The sequence below is a fragment of the Phoenix dactylifera genome, chromosome 10, assembly GCF_009389715.1.
Source record: "Phoenix dactylifera cultivar Barhee BC4 chromosome 10, palm_55x_up_171113_PBpolish2nd_filt_p, whole genome shotgun sequence".
NCBI lineage: Eukaryota > Viridiplantae > Streptophyta > Magnoliopsida > Arecales > Arecaceae > Phoenix > Phoenix dactylifera.
The window spans coordinates 4,659,272-4,677,262 of NC_052401.1; the positions used below are offsets into that span (position 1 = coordinate 4,659,272).

A 17,991-nucleotide genomic window follows, 5' to 3' on the forward strand; every position below is an offset into this window, starting at 1 on the left:
GACGAACAGAGCTAGTTTTATTTGTGGTTAAATATTTAGGTACTTTTGTTTGGGATTCGGCTTGGTAAACTCCTCTCCAGTTGCAAGATATTTTGTATGCCGGTCCTTTTGGTTGTATTTATTCTAGGATCGGATAATTGTGCCATCTTAGAAAAAAAGTTGCTATTGTTAGCTCATTCATTGGCTTCTGGTTAGATATCTCAGGCTGAACATATTATTTGGTGTGCCTTGGCTCAGATTCAACCCCCAAAGATCCCAACCTGAAACTGACCAGACTGGTATAGATTCAGGTAACATCAGGACATAACCTCTGTGGAACAATATCCTATCAAAACTATTGTCAGATCATGATATTTTCACTGATATAGACTCTTTATGGTTCACGGACTGATCTAACATAACCTCCAACATCGCCAGTTCATTCAACTCTCTTACACGAAAATTGGAGCACAGCTCCTGATCCCATGGTTTGAAACTACAGCTACCATATCAGTTTTAGGACTCCCTACATTGCATTATGTACAATATCCATTACATTATATATATTAGAGAAAAAGATAATTTCTCTTATGATACATTATTTTCCCTAAATACATAGATTAGTTTCTGTTCTCTTCATTTATTCTTTTCCCCAAATAAATATATTAAATTCTTTTCAGAACTTAAATTTATTGTATCTATTTTCCCTCCAAAAATATTATACATCCTGAAAATATTTTTTTAAATAAAACAAACAGTAGTTAGAGTGAGTGCATCACTTTATTTTTCTTAATTATTCATTGAGCCACCATCAAAACAGTCATTGTAACAATAATTACTTTAATTTTGTATAGTGCCTGTCTTTGCTACTCTAGTGAAATAACTCGTAGCCATCGTTGTTGAAGATGTCATTTTTATAAATCCTTTTCTTTTCTTTTCTTTTATTTTCTGTTTTTAAATATTTGCGACCAAAAGCTTACAAAAAAATTGAAAACAATTTTAGAAAATAAGAGAATTCCATCGTACATATTGTTCAATCTAGCTTATTTTTCTTCTTGGTATTTCAGAAAAAATAATACCAAATCTCAGTCCCAAGGTATTACACTTTGAGTCAAAAAAAAAAAAAAGCCATGATGGTCGGAACTTGTTAGTACCTGGAGAAATTTCTTGAGGTTATATGTTATGGTATTGACAACTCCGTATTCAACACAAAACAAATTCTTAATAAATGACAACAATTATGTCTTGCCATATAGAAGATAAACTTTTCATGCACAACATTGCTAGTATTTTTTGAAGTGCAATGCCATACGAACGTTAAGTTCAACATTCATTGAAATATCCAATGATGATAAAGATTTAAGATCATGCATGAAGAAGTGTGGAAAATATGTTCAAGTACGTAACGTGAGACAAATCAAATTTAGTGTGGAAAAAGTAAAATGTATATAATTTTCCTTCTTATTTTCCAGAGATGAGCCGGATATGAAATGAAATTTAGGGCTCCGAACCTCAAACGGGTATGAATTTGGATTTCCTAAATCCGCGACCACGCACGAGAGAGAACCCTAGACGACGCTGTATGCGGACGCCCGTATCCAACTTCTACTAGGCACACCGAGAGTGCTGCCAGATGGCCCGGTACGGGTCGGATGATATGGTCATGCGGACTCGCAAATTCTTTCCACCAAAAACCCCCAAATCTCTTCCTCAAAGCCTCTCTTTTTCCTTCCTCGGCCCCCCGCCCCCTACCACCCTATCGGAGAAATCGAAAAGAAAAGGAGAAAATAATCCAATCTTTCTCCCCTCGCTCGATCTCTCGTGATCTGGAGACCCTGATCATTCCCTTCCTGACGATGGGTGCTTGGAAATCCATCTAAATAGAGGCAGGAATCGACTCCAATACCAACGCAATCTTTTGATCCCCGACCTGCTTATCGATTCAAATCATTTCGATTTCTCGACATCTTCTGCTGTTTTTTTTCCCTCTCATTTGGGAATCTTCCCAAATGGGTAAGAACCAAGCCTACAAGGCGTTGCAGAGGTCAAGGATGGGCTCGACCTCTGCTGGGCCGGAGGAGGTCGAAGACGGAATGGTTCGTACCCTTTCATACCATCTACCTCCAATCCTTTTGCCTCTGGTGGATTTCTTTCACTTTTAGGTAGTCGGAAATTGTTGAGATTTCAAAAGGGTCTCTTCTTTGCTGTTCTTGGATGCAATTTTATTAGGTCATTTTCGGATTCTTATTATGCATCATTAGGTGATCTTTATGATTGGAGCATTTGATTTTGCTTATTATTGCTTGCAAAATATATAGATATTGTTTGTCATTTCGTTTGGTATGTGATCGAAGATTGGATTCATAGTTTCTTCATGTTCATGTTAGCAAGAACTTAAAATAAGCAGATTTTTCTTTTTTTTAAATTATGTTTAGTATCTTCTGGAAATTGAATTATTGCTTGCTCAAAGAGGAGAATCATGCATCTGTTATCTCGCAATCTGCTGTATATGTCCTGTTCAATTCAAGGAGGAGCAGCAGTGAACATCTTCACGGGGTGGGAGGGTGGTGCAAGATGAATACAGCTAATGATCTATGATATATTTCACAATTAGTTTATAAGATTTTAAAAGAGCTAATTGGTCATTTAAATTACTTAGGCAGAGATTCTTTTATTAATTTAGTATATACCAATTTGGTATAATTTGCGTCAAAAAATTAGCCTACCTTTATAGGACCCTACATTGGAAACAAATATATAAGATCCTAGGAAAAAGATATCTTTGATACAATCATATAAATGACTATAAATCTTATGGAGAGAGGGAAATAACTTGAGTTTGTTAGTGTGTTCTTCTGGACTGTTTATCATGGACTAGATCAAGGAGGGAACAAAAGGTGGGCAGCATGTTGGAGGAAAAATTGAGAGAGAAGTCATCTAGTGTAGCCACAACCTTGCCCTCATCTGTGATCCCTTTCTTCTCATCTTCTTTTTTGCTTGCATGATGAAGCTCTTGAAAGAAGATTTGGAGTTTAAAAAGGAAATAGAAAGGTGTGCTTATTTTCCTCAAGAATGGCAAATGGTACTTATTTTGGTAGGAAAATAAAGTAACGATTTGGCATGTTTTGGCTTGATTTATTTGAGCAAAACTAGGAAGTTCTAGTGGGATTACTTACCACTAATTATGAATTAGATAGGCATCATTTAGGAAATAGATTCCTAAAAACTTGGGAATTCGAGTTATTTGTGACTCTTATTTTCAATGCATAAAAGGGAACCTCTTTGTTAATGGGTTCTGACTGGAGGGATCTTAAAGTTATCCACATGATTATAAGATTACTTTCCCTACCACACTCAACATATTGATAAGTCTTAACATTTTTGTTTGGGGTTTTTTGGCAGGGATGGGGTCTCTATTTTGTCTATGCTAAACAACGAACATTTTCTCTACACTATATTTTTGGCTAATCCATGTAAGTTCTTCCTTGAATAATCATGCAGAATGAGGGGTGCCACCAAGACCAGCACATAAGCATTGTTCCGTTGAAGTAATCCTTCTCTTTGTTTTGGGGCATAATCCATGCTCTTAAGTTTAGCAATAAACTATAAACTCTTATAATCATCTAGTCTCCTTAATTACCTAGTTGCGGCATATGGTCCTGCAATCCAGTGTTTGTGCGTTGTAATGTTGGGTGTCATTGACGTTGCCTCATTGTTGACTAATTTCTATGTAAATGGGACATATTTCGACAACATATAATTTGCTATAGGTCTTTTGGTAAGAAATCATCTCCAATTTTTTATCTGACCTAAAACTCAATAGGATCCATATATGGTTGTGGTTCCCCTACTATTGTTGACCCTACTAATTATACATCGTGATCATTAAAGGGGCTGTGACGATTAGAATATGTCATGCTCTTAGACTGTTTCATGGAAAGATAAAAAAGAAGTACTAGTTACTATAACCCTGAATCATATTTCTTAGTTCCCATTCAAGTGGTGTATACCAAACTGTATTGTATTTTCTTATGCGGTACCATCCTTGGAAAGCTGAAGATTCTTGTTATTCTTGAGAGGGCAGAAAAAAATGAAAGATGTGAAGCTAATAAAGAACTTGTTTACGTGCAATTCACTCTATAATCTCTTCATGTTTCAAAGCCCAAGGAGGTAAATCATCTCTTCTCATATAGACATGTTGCTACTAGAGACGCGGATTGTCCAAAACAGCTGGCGTTTATAGCATAATATTGTTACCATGTGATTTAGGATAAGCATTAGTAATTTATTATTAAGGCATATGTTACTAGTAAATAGACCTTTACTAACATTTATATAGCATATTGCTGTTTCAAGCTTTAGTTAGTAGACTATTGTTAGTGCAATCAAGTATGGCATTCATTAATTTATCTATAAACTAGTGTTTTTGTATAGAGATTGTGATTTGAATTTGTTGTTGCCCTAAAGTGGTGAAAAACAAGAACCTTTGGAAATTAACTATATTATTGATTTTATTTTATGGAGTATGTACTAAGTGATTAGTTATGTTTTATAGATGTTTTTCCCATATATTTGTTTATAGATCCTTACCTAAGGTCTGCAATCTCAATACCAGGTACCGTACTGGTACATTACTGGTTTCGTATTCTATGGTCGGTATCGTGTGCTACACATCTTGTGTCAAGATAGCTTCCTACCCTTTTCTCACTTTTTATCATGGTATCTCTCAAAATTGGGTGGTACGAGTTGGCATAATATGGTACACAACTTAGTTTTGGGCGGTACATGACAATTCTACTCTGTTCAAACTGCTACGAATCGGTTTGATAATATCATTATCCTTGCCCAAGCCTTCTTTTCATGAAAATGGAGTTATATATGGAGCAGAACACTACATTAGGTTGTATGAATATGTTGTATTTTTATATTTTAACTATTTCATTGGGGTTGACTACTTTGGACAGTTATGGTCTTATGTTCCTTTTATTATGCTGCATATGAACTTTTATCTTTTCTTACCGCCTTTAATGGAGGAGTGGAATTTTCATAAGGACAATGGTAGAAATTGTTTTAGAATGGATATGGAAACATACGTGAAAAGACTCTCAATGTTCCTCATGCAAGGATGATATGCTATCCATGAATACATTATCGATAACATTCTCTTATTTATATTTTTCCACTCTATGCGCCGGTTGATCAAATGATTGCAAAAAGCCAATAGATTGTTATCTAATATTTCTTGTTTCAGTTGTTCTATCAGATTATTGGATAAGTAATAGCTAATTAATGAATTGATCTTTCTCTACTACACATCCTGAGCTCTCCTCCATCCCTTTGTTGACCTTTCCTTCATTAGTTGTATTTGTAGTATTTTAGTGTTTTAGTGGCAGTTTTATTTGTTCATGCCTTCTTCATGGCTATGTACTCTGAATCAAACACAGGGTTGTTGTATAATGAGTGGGATCTCACTATTCACCAAACACACCTAAATGGGATGTTTTGTTCTATAGGAAGCCACCTATGGATGTGTTTTTCTTGATCATTAATTTTTTTTTTTGACTATTTAGTATCTTCAATGGAACATAGTTTCTATGTTGTCCCAGACTAGTTCTCTTCTGTTTGAGAGTTTTCACGTTTTATTCATTTACTCAACTCAGTCTTTTTTTTTTTCAATCTCAGTTCATCGTGGACTTATACTTGTGATATGCCAAAAATCAATAGTAATTGGATTGGAACTTGTATGTTCAGTACGAGCATTCTTGGTGTACATTCATTCTCATATCCGTGTATTCCGTGTTAAAGAGTCATTTTTAAATGTATGTATTTAATCAGTAGTGGGTCCATCATGCCAAATGTGACATAATGCATGCAATACTTTGTTGTGTAAGTACTTGAATAATGATATCTATATTTAGTTAGTAGTTTTAAAGGATGGATTGGGTACATCTCTCTCTCTCTCGCTCATATGTAGATCAAAATAATTGTGCTGTAAGTGGATTTATGTTGGATATTAATGTCTGGGCTCCAAGCTGCAACAAGATTTTTGGATTTTTGTTGATGGTTTTTGGGGAGAATTAGATAAGCATAAACTCAATCAAAATCCTTATCCTTTACGAGTTGGCTTTAGCAATCCCTCTTTGTGATTGGTATCAAGAAATAGATAATTCCTTAATATATTGCAACTGAACTGCTACATATATGAGACCATATTTTAAGTGTGTGTCAGAGTTTGAATGAAGATCTGTTTATAATTCAATCCCAGCTGATATTGGGGGACTGTTTAAACCTCTAGATATTGTTATCTTTGTGTTTTGATTTCAAATTTAAATGGTGCAGAGCCTGGAGATAGCATTACAAAATATGTTTTGACAGAGGTGATGCTAAATGCAATCACATCTATGAGATTTTTAAAGAAGGGGTAAATGAATGAAACTGATTATATAAAAGATATACTATACTTCAATGAATGCACAATCATGTTTCCTTAAAGTTCCAATAGAATTGTGGATCAGCTGCAATCATATCTTATCTTGGATATTTGCTGTTGATTATCTGTGGTTGGTGGAAATGGTCAAGCCAGCTAGTTGCACTTAAAAATCACTGTTTCTTCACTATTTTAACTTATGCCTTTACTAGTTGTGGAGCTTTTCCTCTTGCTTAAGTAATCAGTTAGGCCTCACGTAAAGCCAAATGTGTTTGGAGTTTTTCCATTACATTTTCCATTTTTTGTGGCATCATTTTCTTTTGTTGTTGTTGATATGTTTGATTCAAAGTAGTTCGTGGCATCGCCTTTGCCACTAATTGGTCAAGTGATGCTTCATCATTTGTCATTTTCTTTGTTCACTTGATTTTGTTGAAAATCTTAGTCCCTGAAAGCCAAAATATGGTTGATCTCAGGGAGGATGTTTCATGGTTATGTTTCTGTTGTAAGTCTTGACATAGACCCACATACTTCTATCTGTAGGTCTGCATATGGATTTGCTCCTGTTCACAGATGTGTGCATGTTTGCATGTGCACTAGGGGGATGTTTCACAAAAAGGTGTTCTGCCATTTTTATTCTATAAAACTAAAAAATGTGGGAGTTGAATCTCACTTGTCATTTTTAAAAAATGCAAAATGTAGATTTTATCACTGAAATAAACTAATTTTTAAACAAGTGTCCTTTAGCTATGCCACACCAGGAGCCATGATCATTATTATTCCCACTAGATGCAGTCATCGTTGGTCGTAAAGCTGGCCGTCATGAGATTCTCCTCAGAGAATTTGTAGCAGTCTTTATTGCTATCACCATTCTTATCAGTGGACTATATTGGTATCTGCATGCACAGCTGTCATACTTGTTGCTTTAGTGAGATGCATATCAACACTGGATATGAGTGCTAAACATAGCGAGACATATATTCTTGTTCAAACTTGTAAAATCTAATCATTGCACTTTGCTTATAATCTTTTACACCTTTGCTGGATTTAGTGTTGTCACCATGCTTATCCTTATTTATGTCACAGATTTTTGTACGTCTTACCGATATCATTATATATTCATATGTCTTGTTTGTGTGGGATGCTTTTTTCAATCAGAAAGTGGAAGACTCCGAACAGTTAGTTAGCAATTTTCCTTTTTATGCTTGCGTGGCCTTTCTGGACCACTCAAGGCTTGTTATCATCTTACTTTTTTTGTTGTATGTGCTACATATCTCTTGATCCTTCTAATTTTCAGGTAGTTATGCTACAATCACAAATAAAATTACTATATCTGCAGAGCTGCAGTTTCTTATATATAATAGCTAAAATATAGGGTTTCTGGACCACATTTTTTGACATGGAACCTTTATCTTATGCTCCAAGAAGCTAACATTTTGTTAGCTTAATTTTTTGTGAAGTCTTTGTGGAGTAAAGTGAATTTTGTCATGGATTATATGATATAGGGATTATACCAACCAGAAGGTAGGTCAATGTGCTACATATGTTCTATCCAGCAAATTTACATTCATGTAGTAGTGTGTGAGCATTTAGAAGAACAAAGGTCTGTCTTTGTGTGTGTGTGTGTGTGTTTTGGGGGAGGGGATGTTTAGAGCTGCTTGTGCATGTCCATGCACTTAATATAGCCATATATTTATAATCCTTGAGTCCTTTTGCTAATTGCACAGTTCACAGCTACATGGTAGATAATTTATCCTGTGCATGTGATTGTGCTTGTATGCTTGTGTGATGACATCCTCTATTAATTATGTCTGCACGGTGAGCTTTGAGATAATTTACTTTTTCACCTGTATTATATTTATTCTTTTGTGTAAAAAGCACAATTTTCATTTGATGATTCATATTGGACAAAGTAGTAGTAATGTATATCCCATACTTTTATCTTGTTGAACTTTTACTAACGAGGACAACACAGATAGATGGTTCTTTTCATTCACCAGAATGGCATGCTGCTCGTTTGGCCAGCCTGAAAACGTCTCACACCATAACATGGGAAGACTACAAGAAAAAACAAAAGGTAATGCCTTTTCACAGGGCAACTATGCAAGTTAAGGCACGCTTCTGCTTCCATCGCTCTCTTTTTTCCCTTGAGGAGTTTCTCTAAAATCTTGTTGTTCTGATGATATTTAAGGCATGCACTGAGCGCGCTAACAAGTCAAACCTGAAACCTAACCATAAATTTACACTTTCCATTAAATGTTGTGACAAACATGATATCTTTTCTTCAATTCACAAATTGTTTGTTTTGCACTTTTTTCATATCAATTCCCCTCTGAAATTGCATTTTGTATTAATTTTCTTTTTGTGTTTCCTATTTTCTTTGAACATCCCCCCCCCCTTCCTTTTATACCTATGTGCCACTTGTGCTATGCAGCTAAATTATATAGTATTGTCAATGTCAAAATGAATCTCTTAGTAAGGATCCGTCAGTTTGTTTCATTCATTGCCTCTTGTATAGCGCTATTAACCCGAAAATGCTTAACTGCATGATGGAGTGAGCTTCTTAGAAGATTTTGAAGCTTGAGATTTCCTGCTCCATAAAATGTCAGATATGCTACATTTTTATGTATGAGTTAATTTTAAATACCATTGATGATTTAATTTATTCTATCTGAAAGTTGTAATTTGCATCATAAAAGTTTTTGCTTGATATTGGTCCATAAGAGTCTTTCTCCTAAAAAATGTGGCATTTTGTCTCCTGTTTGTTTGTAGGAAGAAGAACTTAAAAAGGGTGAGCTGGAGGCGGACAAGGATAGAATGATGAGAGAATACAGGGCGCAGCTGGATGCTGAGAGGGAACAAAAGCTTTCCCGTGGGAGAAACCGCTCAGCCGCCAAGTCGCATCACAAGAAAGGTAAACAAAAAATCTAGTAATTTTTGTAGATTCTCTGGTTCTAGTTTGTCTAGGTTAGGTGCTTTGCTTTCTAGATATTTAAAAATTGATGTTACTTTTTGAAAAAAAATCTTTGCATTTATATTGGCAATGTGTTCGAAGCAATTTACTAAGTAATATTTGATTATTTTGTGAATTGAGAAATAGCTTTTTATATGATCTGAGTTGCTGCTTTCTTTCTTTCTTTTATTTTTTGGTGATGGTTTTGCTGCTTTTCTGATCATACTACATGTCTGTGCAGAAAGGAAGGACAAAGATTCAAAGAAACGGAGTAGGAGAAAGAGAAAGGTTTTTTCTAATCTTATCGCTAAGTTAATTTCATTATTGCCTGTGCAACTTCCCTGTGTACTTTTTCTCTTCCTTTCTTTTTGTAATTTATTCTCGGACATAATATGCAGCGGCAGTGACTTTCTGGCAGTGCTGTTTTTCTTTATTGCAACAGTGCTGTTATTTCTTTTCTGGCAGGTGTATGGACTTGGTTTGGAAACTATGTTTAATGTACTAAACAAACGCAAGTAGTGCATGAAATAACACGTGCTCAGAGACTCAAACATAACATTGGTCAAAATAGGAAAAAAATTAGCATATTGTTCTATTCTCGAGAATGAAGAATACTCAAAATAATCATGAGGGGGAATAACTTAGGATACGTGAGGGCACATGGAGCAGAAGGGAGATGGATAAATTGTGGTGCAAGATCTGAGATTTTAATCAGCAGTGGCTGTAATGGCAGTTTCAAGAAGAAACATGAGCATCTAGTGACTATTGGAAGTGGATTTACCTATATGATGTTTTAAGAAGAAAAGAGTGCGTTTTATGTTATTGGGCAAAAGTTTTCAAGATAATATATGGGAGTAGCTACAGACATATATGGTTGTAGCACAAATGAAAAGAAATCATATTGCAAGATGCTCAAAAATGAGGTAATGAGTTAAAAGGGAAAATGTGGCTAAGTCATGAAGTAGCATTAGTTGGTGGAGGAAAACTGGAAATCAAAATATTGTACCAAATATGATGAGGGATTTGATGGCTATCAGTGATAATAGCTAGAATTTTTGGACCAATATAGGTGCACAGTGTAGTACAAGAAATATTAGACCATGGAATGCTGCACTAATTGGAAAGCGTTTCTCAAGAAATTAAATAAACAAATTACTGATGCCTTTTCTTGTTTTGTTCCATATGTTATCAAAAATTATTGAACACATATAAGGATATTGACAATAGATGTCAGTATGGCTAGGTGTGTGAGTTATGATGAATCTGTACAATGCTTTGATGTTATAGAAGAGGACAAGGATATGTGTTAGAGATATATCATTTCACGGGCATTTGAGTTGATACATGTAACGGTGAATGATGGAGATTATGAAATGAAGGAGAACATATTTTTGAAAGTTGAATGAGGCTTTTCTAACTGCATATGTTTGTATGTAGTGTTAGACATTAGACTACACATTTAATGATTCAAAATTAATGACGGATCCATTAAATTGGAAATTCGCACTGTTGATTGTGATTTATGCTATTGGAATATGCCACTGGAAATGCCTGGAAACCAGAATCATTGTTCCGGTGGTCTCTGACCTCATGCATTAAGTGGGTGCAAAAATGGACAGCTTAATGACATGATACAGTGTTTTGTGATGATCTAAGCATTGAAACTTAATGATTTTCAATCTATACATGTTTTAAGATCTTTAAATCATGATCAACACAGTAAATTTTCAATTGAAGTGCCGTATCATGTATTTTAGCATACTAGCAAAACCAATACCATCCATTTTCTACCTACTTGATGCTTAGAATAGGGATACTTGAAACATAAGGTTGTGTTTGCCATCAGTTTCTTTTTATTTTTTTAAAAATGAATATAGATTTTTTTTTTTTGTTTTTACTTTCTCGTAAATTGTCAAAATATAAATATGTTTGGCTTAGTCAACTATATTTATTTTTGTAAACAAAAATAAATGCAAAAACAATTGCTCATCTAGTCTTTGGTAGTGATGGTAGTAGTAGTTGTTCCTAGTGTTTTGGTTGTTGCCAGTAATGGAGCTAGTGGAGTAGGTGGCATGCGCCAGTGGTGGCTATCAATGCTGGTCGTGGTGGTCCTGGCCACCTGCAGTGGTGGTGGGTGATAATGGCTATGATGGTCATGGTAGTCACTCTTGGCCTTGGTGGTGATGGTGGTGGTGGTGGTGGTGGTGGTGGAAAGGGTATTAAGCACATTGGTGGGGTTTTCCACTTGAAATTTTGACTATTGTTTTAAAAAAGTAAGAGAAAATCATGCTTTCATTTTTTGGAATTATTGAAAATAATTTTTAAAATAGAAAGTAGAAATAATAGTATCAAACATATTGTCTTGTTTAAAGGTGTAAATCAAAATCGGCAGCATAGATCTTAGATTTGATTGGCCCATCATTAATTTTGGAATCATTAAACTTTTTGCCAAAGATTTAATGTTTAGTTGTTCTTTGGCATTACTTTCATTTTTTCTATTTTCAGAAACAAAATATAAAATATTATCTTGTTTCTAATTTTTTAAAAATATAAACATGTTTGATATAGTCATTTGTTTTAAAAAAAATAAATATGACAATGATGGTGGAGATGGTGATAGTTGCAGTGGAGGTGCTGGTGGTGTTGGTCGTAGGTTTGGTGGCGGTATAGTGAAGGTGGCAGTGATGGCAGTGATGATGTGGTGGAGTCGACAACGATGGTAGTGGCGATGGTGGTGGTGGGGAGAGCACCAAAGATATGATGGAGGCAACAATGATGGTAGTAGCAGTTTGGTTGAGGCGGGACGATAATGTAGGCACCGGTGATGGTGGCAGTGGCTGCAGTAGTGGCATTGGCAAGGATGGCAGCGACAGTGACAATGATGCAGCAATTGTGGTGGTGGATGGGATGTTGTTGGTGGTTGTAAAAAAAATGAGTTTCTTGTTTTTGAAAATTTTGAAAGTAAGAATTTTCTACTTTCAACTTTTTCTAGAAATAATGAAGTGGTTTTTGAAAATAGAAAATAAAAACATTAGTACCAATTACCAAACATATTTTTGTCACAGTTTTTGTAATTTTGTTTTCAAAAACAGAAAATAGGAAATAATGCGATGTTAAAAAATCCCTTAGTATGTAGTCCAACTCATACATACAAATGCATGTATGTATATTTAAACGTACATACATGTATATATATAGATGTATACCAAATTGGTTGAGGAAGCCGTGTTTGTTTGAAAAATTGATTTAGATAGCAATAGCTAAAACTTTATATCATTGTGTTACCAAATGTTTTTAGGGCAGCTCTTTGTACTGTAGATGCATTAGAACCGTTAACATGTTTAGGATGTTGACCAACGTTCACTGAATTGGTACTGCCGGTCGAATCGGCTGGCTACCGGTTTGGTAGGGTACCAGTTTGTATATTACCCAGCCGAGGTGTATTGGAGATGAAGGATCGAGAAAAGAGGAGGGGAGAGTGGGAGAAACCCTATCCCTAACTCTTGAAGGAGAACTAGAAGAGAGAGAGAGAGAAGATGAAGGGGAGAAAGAGGGAGAGGAAGGAGAGAGGCTTACCGATTTGAATGTCTGGAGGGGAATGGCATTGGCGTCGGCGTTGATGTCGATCAAGGGCAACGGCATTGGTGTTGGCATCAACGTCAATTAAATTTGAAGAGGAGGGGGGAGTGAGGCATCTGAATGTGGTTTTTTGGGGGGGGGGGGGGGGGGGGGAGGGGCGGATCGGGGGTTTTAATCTATAACAAGCCGATTCCTTTTGATTGGCCGAACTATCTTAATTCCTACCTAGTTTGGTTTGGTGTGCCATGAACCACCCGGTTCTGTTTGATACTGTCTTGAACTGCCTGTTTTGGGACGGTTCGGCGTTACTCTAATGCTGACTATTTAATTGTTATTTTTTTTAATTTTCTGTATGAATATTTACAAGAATCAGATATCCAAAAGCTTTTATATGGTTTTTTGCATGATCCCATTAATGTAATGCTATTCTCATAGGTTGCAAACCCTTGTTTAATTGTATATATGTGAATTTATACCCTAATGGAGATTGCGTTCATTCCAACACTTGTGTTTCATCTTCTGAGATCTTAAGATCATTGTCTTACTATTTCATGATCCTATTTAATATTAGTTTACCTTAAATCAGAAATGATTGCATCATCCTTCTTCAAAGTAGCTTACCTCTATATTGCTTCCTATATATGGGTAATGGATCTTACAAGTTGCAAATGCCTTAGTTACTTCTTTTGTAGCTGATTGAAGCCCTGAAAATCTTCTTGCGTTGATCTTAATTGCCAGTGCCCTATTTTTTCGTTCGTTTAGAAAGTTCAGGGCATCATTTTCTTGTTTTTAGTAATTTAATGGTCAGTTCTTGGCTTCTTTGGTTTGACCTCTCTTTTGATGGGTCGGTATCTACACTAATTTGCTTGGATAGTTTGAAATCTTTGGTTAGTCATCTGGCTTTATGTTTGTTTACAAGCTCAGTCAGACTTTGTTTACACTTTATAAATTTGATTTCTGTGAAGGTTTCTAGTCATCATACTTCGGAGACATGTTTGTGGTATTATCCATTTGGAAAGAGTTTTTCTTTACCATTTTCTTAATGTTTCTAAGATGGTCTCTTCTGTCTGGTGGTGTCCTACAAAGAAGTAAGGTGGTCTAGATCTCCTTTGTAAAATCTAGGGGGTTTTGGAAACTGATCATCTTGGACTTCAATCAGACTTCTTACCACTTGAGCACCAGTTCCTTGTAGAAAGGATAAATGTTAGGTTTGGAGGTCATTAGGGACTTCATTGTCAAGTCCTATACCATGCAGATTTGTTCTTGACTCCTTTTTGGGGTTGAAAAGCTTATATGGAGGCAAAGAACTCCCTTCAAAGAATCCTTGTTTGTGGACAAAGATGTCCTTTGTCTTGACTCGAAAAAGAAAGGCTACAATTTTGATGAGCAATATTTTACTGTGAGCTGAAAGACAGGCTCGCCACCATTTGCTTATTCAGTTCTGGTCCATTATATGAATCTGGGAGGATTAAAGAAGGCTGAATCAACCTAAAGCTAGGGGTGGCAAAAAAATTTGGTCTATCCACATAATGATTTAAAATTGTAATTGTCTGTCTGACTGAAATTCCACCTAAATCAAATTTCTAGACAACTTTGTGTTTCCAAAAAGGAACCCCGTTTTAACCTAGGTAACCCAGACAACCTGAGTAAGCCAATAGTCACTTAAGGGGGATAGGGGATACAATGGGGTTAGGGTTTCTCTCAATAGAGATGTCTGCAAGTGACTGGGGTTGGTCAATGATAGGACCACGAAAGTGGAGGGTGGTGTGGGGTGGGGTAGCAGGGGCATTATGGGGCTAGGTTTATTTCTTTAGCAAGGGATTAAGCAGAATGAGAAGCCAAGATGGGTGGGCCGGCGATGATTGGTTGTTGGGAGAGCACTGGATTATATGTGGGAAGGGAAGGAGAAACAAGGCATTTCTGGTCCTTGCTAGTTGTTTGCAGGGCACTGGAGTGGAAGCGCTGGATCATTGACATAGCATGAGATGAGGTGTTAAGAGTTCAAATGTTTGCACAAGCTTTTTGCGCAATAAACATGATATGAATTGTAATTTAAACAGGTATCCGGTAAATTCATTACAGATATGCTATCTAGTGAGGAGTTGCAAGTAGGTTTGAGATTGTACTGTAAGTTGTAAATGAATTTTAAGCATAACTATTGCAATATTTTTTTTATGTAAACATGCTCAATATTTGACATTCTTGACATGGACCGTGATGGCTGATGCTAGTTTAGGAGCAAGGTATAAGCACAGGCTTTTAGTATGTTTCCCATGATATACTAGTTTGGCTGGTCTTATTGTTTAGTTCTTGATGTATTTCAGATCTTTACTGACTTTGCCTTTGAGTTTTTTGGCCAATTTTGCAATACTTGCTTTAGTATCTTAGCTGAATGTGGGTTCTAACATTAATATATTTATGCATTAACAGTATAGAAGGTCATCTGAGTCAAGCTCTTCTAGTTCGTCCTCTGAATTATCAAGCAGTGATAGTGAGGAGGAGAGGGAATCAAGGAGATCGAGATCGAGGTCAAGATCCAAGAGAACAAAGAAAGAAAAAAAGCATAGGTCAAGAACCAAGCATTCTAGCAGTGATGGTGAAGAAAGAGGTGGCCCTGTGCCGCTTTCTAAATTCTTTGGAAGTGAAAAAAATTAAGCATCTTTTATGTGCTCCTGTAGATTTCTTCGTTTAGTGATGGGGAAGAGATAGGGAGATGCACGGTGGCTTATTCTATGGATGCAAGGATGGTTGTTTTTCTCAAAAATTTCTACGTTGTTAAATGATTGTATTTTCCTGGTATTTAGACGGAGCAAGATCATGATGACCAGATGTACCATTCATATCATTAATTTCCAGAGAAGGCTTTTCAGAAAGGGATGCTTTAGGGGAAAAAATTGCCATTTAATTTAAATTACAAGGGCTGAATTAACATTATGAACATGATTTGAACTTCAACAAAAGAATGTTAAGCATTCTCTTTTATTAGTAATAGTAGTCAAACATCAGTAATTCAGTAAGTGAAGTATATTGATGATTATAGTATTTTTTTTGGCTATACTTCTAATTTATCAAAAATTTGGGTTGATTTGAATCGTTTTTTTTTTTGGTATTGTTGATCTGACCCTGAACCCTGAACAGAAAATCTATTTTAAATATTAATATGTATGGATAAAATATTTTTTAAAGTAGTGAGAATATATGATTTGTAAATTATTATTTTTATCTCATTCATAATAAGAAGTTAAATAATGATTGTTATTCATATCATGTACTTAATATTATAATGGATTGAAAATTTTCTTGGTTAGGTCAATTCTGGCGAGGATGGTAACAGTGTAAAGCCATTGAAACAGGGTTCTTTTACAGACTGTGTAAAGTAAAGTGCATTCATCTCAGCCCAATCTCTGCTACTTGGATTTATATCAGACGATTAAGAGGGTGCCAGCAATCGTTTTCAAACACCACAGCATATATGACTGTTTATGAAATCACTAATAAGAGCCTAGAAGACTCTCTATAAGATGTTTCAGCATGCAATTTATTATGTAACATTAACAGCGCATTGATTTGTTGGAATATAAAGCCATTTTCCTGTCACATACAATAGGCAAGGTAATGAGGTTTTGGATTATATAAATATTGGATACTCACAACGTAGCAATAGATGTAAAAGTGTTCAAGTAGTTGGTAATTTTTGCACTTGAGAAAGAAGGCTTGGTAAAGTAATTGGTAATTTTTGTATTTGAGTAGTTAGATAGTTAAATTTCTATGCAGTTTAATATTAAATGTTTAAATAACAAACTTGAAAGTTTGAATAAAAAAGCAATGGCATGCACCCATGCAAAAAAAAGATTGAGAAAGAAGGCTTAGTAGAGTGAGTAACTCTGGGGTCTTACAGATTTATATATTTTGCCATGTATGTGCATCACTGATTTGGTCTTGATGCATCCTTTGGTACCAACTCTATCAGTCTTTGATCCCTGTCCGTCACTGATTTGGTCATCACCGTTTGATTTGGAGAATCACTCTAAATACCCACATTTAAGAGTCACGAAAGAATGTTTCTTCTCTTTCATGACATTAGCTGTTGGATCGTATAATGATTACTTTAAAATTTGGGCAAAAGATTAAAAAAAAAAAAGATCGAAGTGCCTTGAGATCTATGCAATAGCATGAAAAATACAATTCCGACGTGACCTAACCCAAAAGTGTATGAGTTTTGACATATGTACACTTCGATCAGATGGCATGGAGAGAGAAAAATCAATCGGACGGCCCTTATCAGCGCACATGCAAGCTTGTCGGACGCCGGAGAGCTGTCCGCGTTTTAACTAACATGCATCGTGATAAACTTAAAAAAACCAAAAAGTCAAGTAATAAAATCTATAAATTAATATATACCATTAAAGTGTTGCAAGGAGAGCATGATTCGGAGGGATCAGATTTGACGTGTGGAAAACGTGGACATCCTCCATTGGGTAGCCACAAAATTTGATTGTGTGGTGGAGAACGTGCACTGCAACTTGGGTCCGTAAATTGGTCCAGAGAGCCGAACCGGTCGAGGTAGAACGGATGGATCAGATCACATCGCACCAGAGTGGAAGCATCCGTAACGGTACGATACAATTTATCTCCGAGCACCGAAGGTAGAGTGAGCGTCCCAAAAGCGGTTGATAGCGTATCCGAGCGTAACGGTCGGGAATACTAGGAGATAGTGGAAAATAACGGCCATTGTACTTTGATGTTATTTACCAGAATAATGTAACAAGATGGCTGAAATCATTATAGTAGTCGTCGTAACAGGTTTGTTAAAAATCACAGTCCTCTTTTCGAGAGGATTCGGCTATAGTGATCGAATAGATTCTGAGTCGGTGCAGCACTGCCGATGACATGTGCAGACCTCAAGAGAGTATGACTTCTTTCGGATCACTCGTATCTATTGAAAGACGAATAGTACGGCTGATTAAGCTATTTTTTATATGATTTATCACTCCGATCGAAAGTTTTCTATCAGAGAATTTTCTATCTGCTTTTTTTTTTTTGAGAATTTATTTTT

The 17,991-nt window shown here is 35.8% G+C and overlaps 1 protein-coding gene across 2 annotated transcripts; it reads left to right on the forward strand.

Annotated features, from left to right (window-relative positions):
* The first annotated feature begins 1,658 nt into the window (after nt 1-1,658).
* Nucleotides 1,659-15,920, forward strand: LOC103708592 (cactin). Of its 2 annotated transcripts, XM_008793604.4 has the most exons (5): nt 1,660-2,075; nt 8,379-8,480; nt 9,176-9,317; nt 9,598-9,644; nt 15,366-15,920. In XM_008793604.4, the coding sequence occupies exons 1-5, from the start codon at nt 1,989-1,991 to the stop codon at nt 15,588-15,590; spliced, it is 603 nt and encodes a 200-aa protein (XP_008791826.1). In that variant the 5' UTR covers nt 1,660-1,988; the 3' UTR covers nt 15,591-15,920. The 2 variants fall into 2 exon arrangements, with proteins under 2 accessions (XP_026661034.1, XP_008791826.1); XM_026805233.2 differs by lacking the exon at nt 8,379-8,480 and having other exon boundaries at nt 1,659-2,075.
* Nucleotides 15,921-17,991: the final 2,071 nt, after the last annotated feature.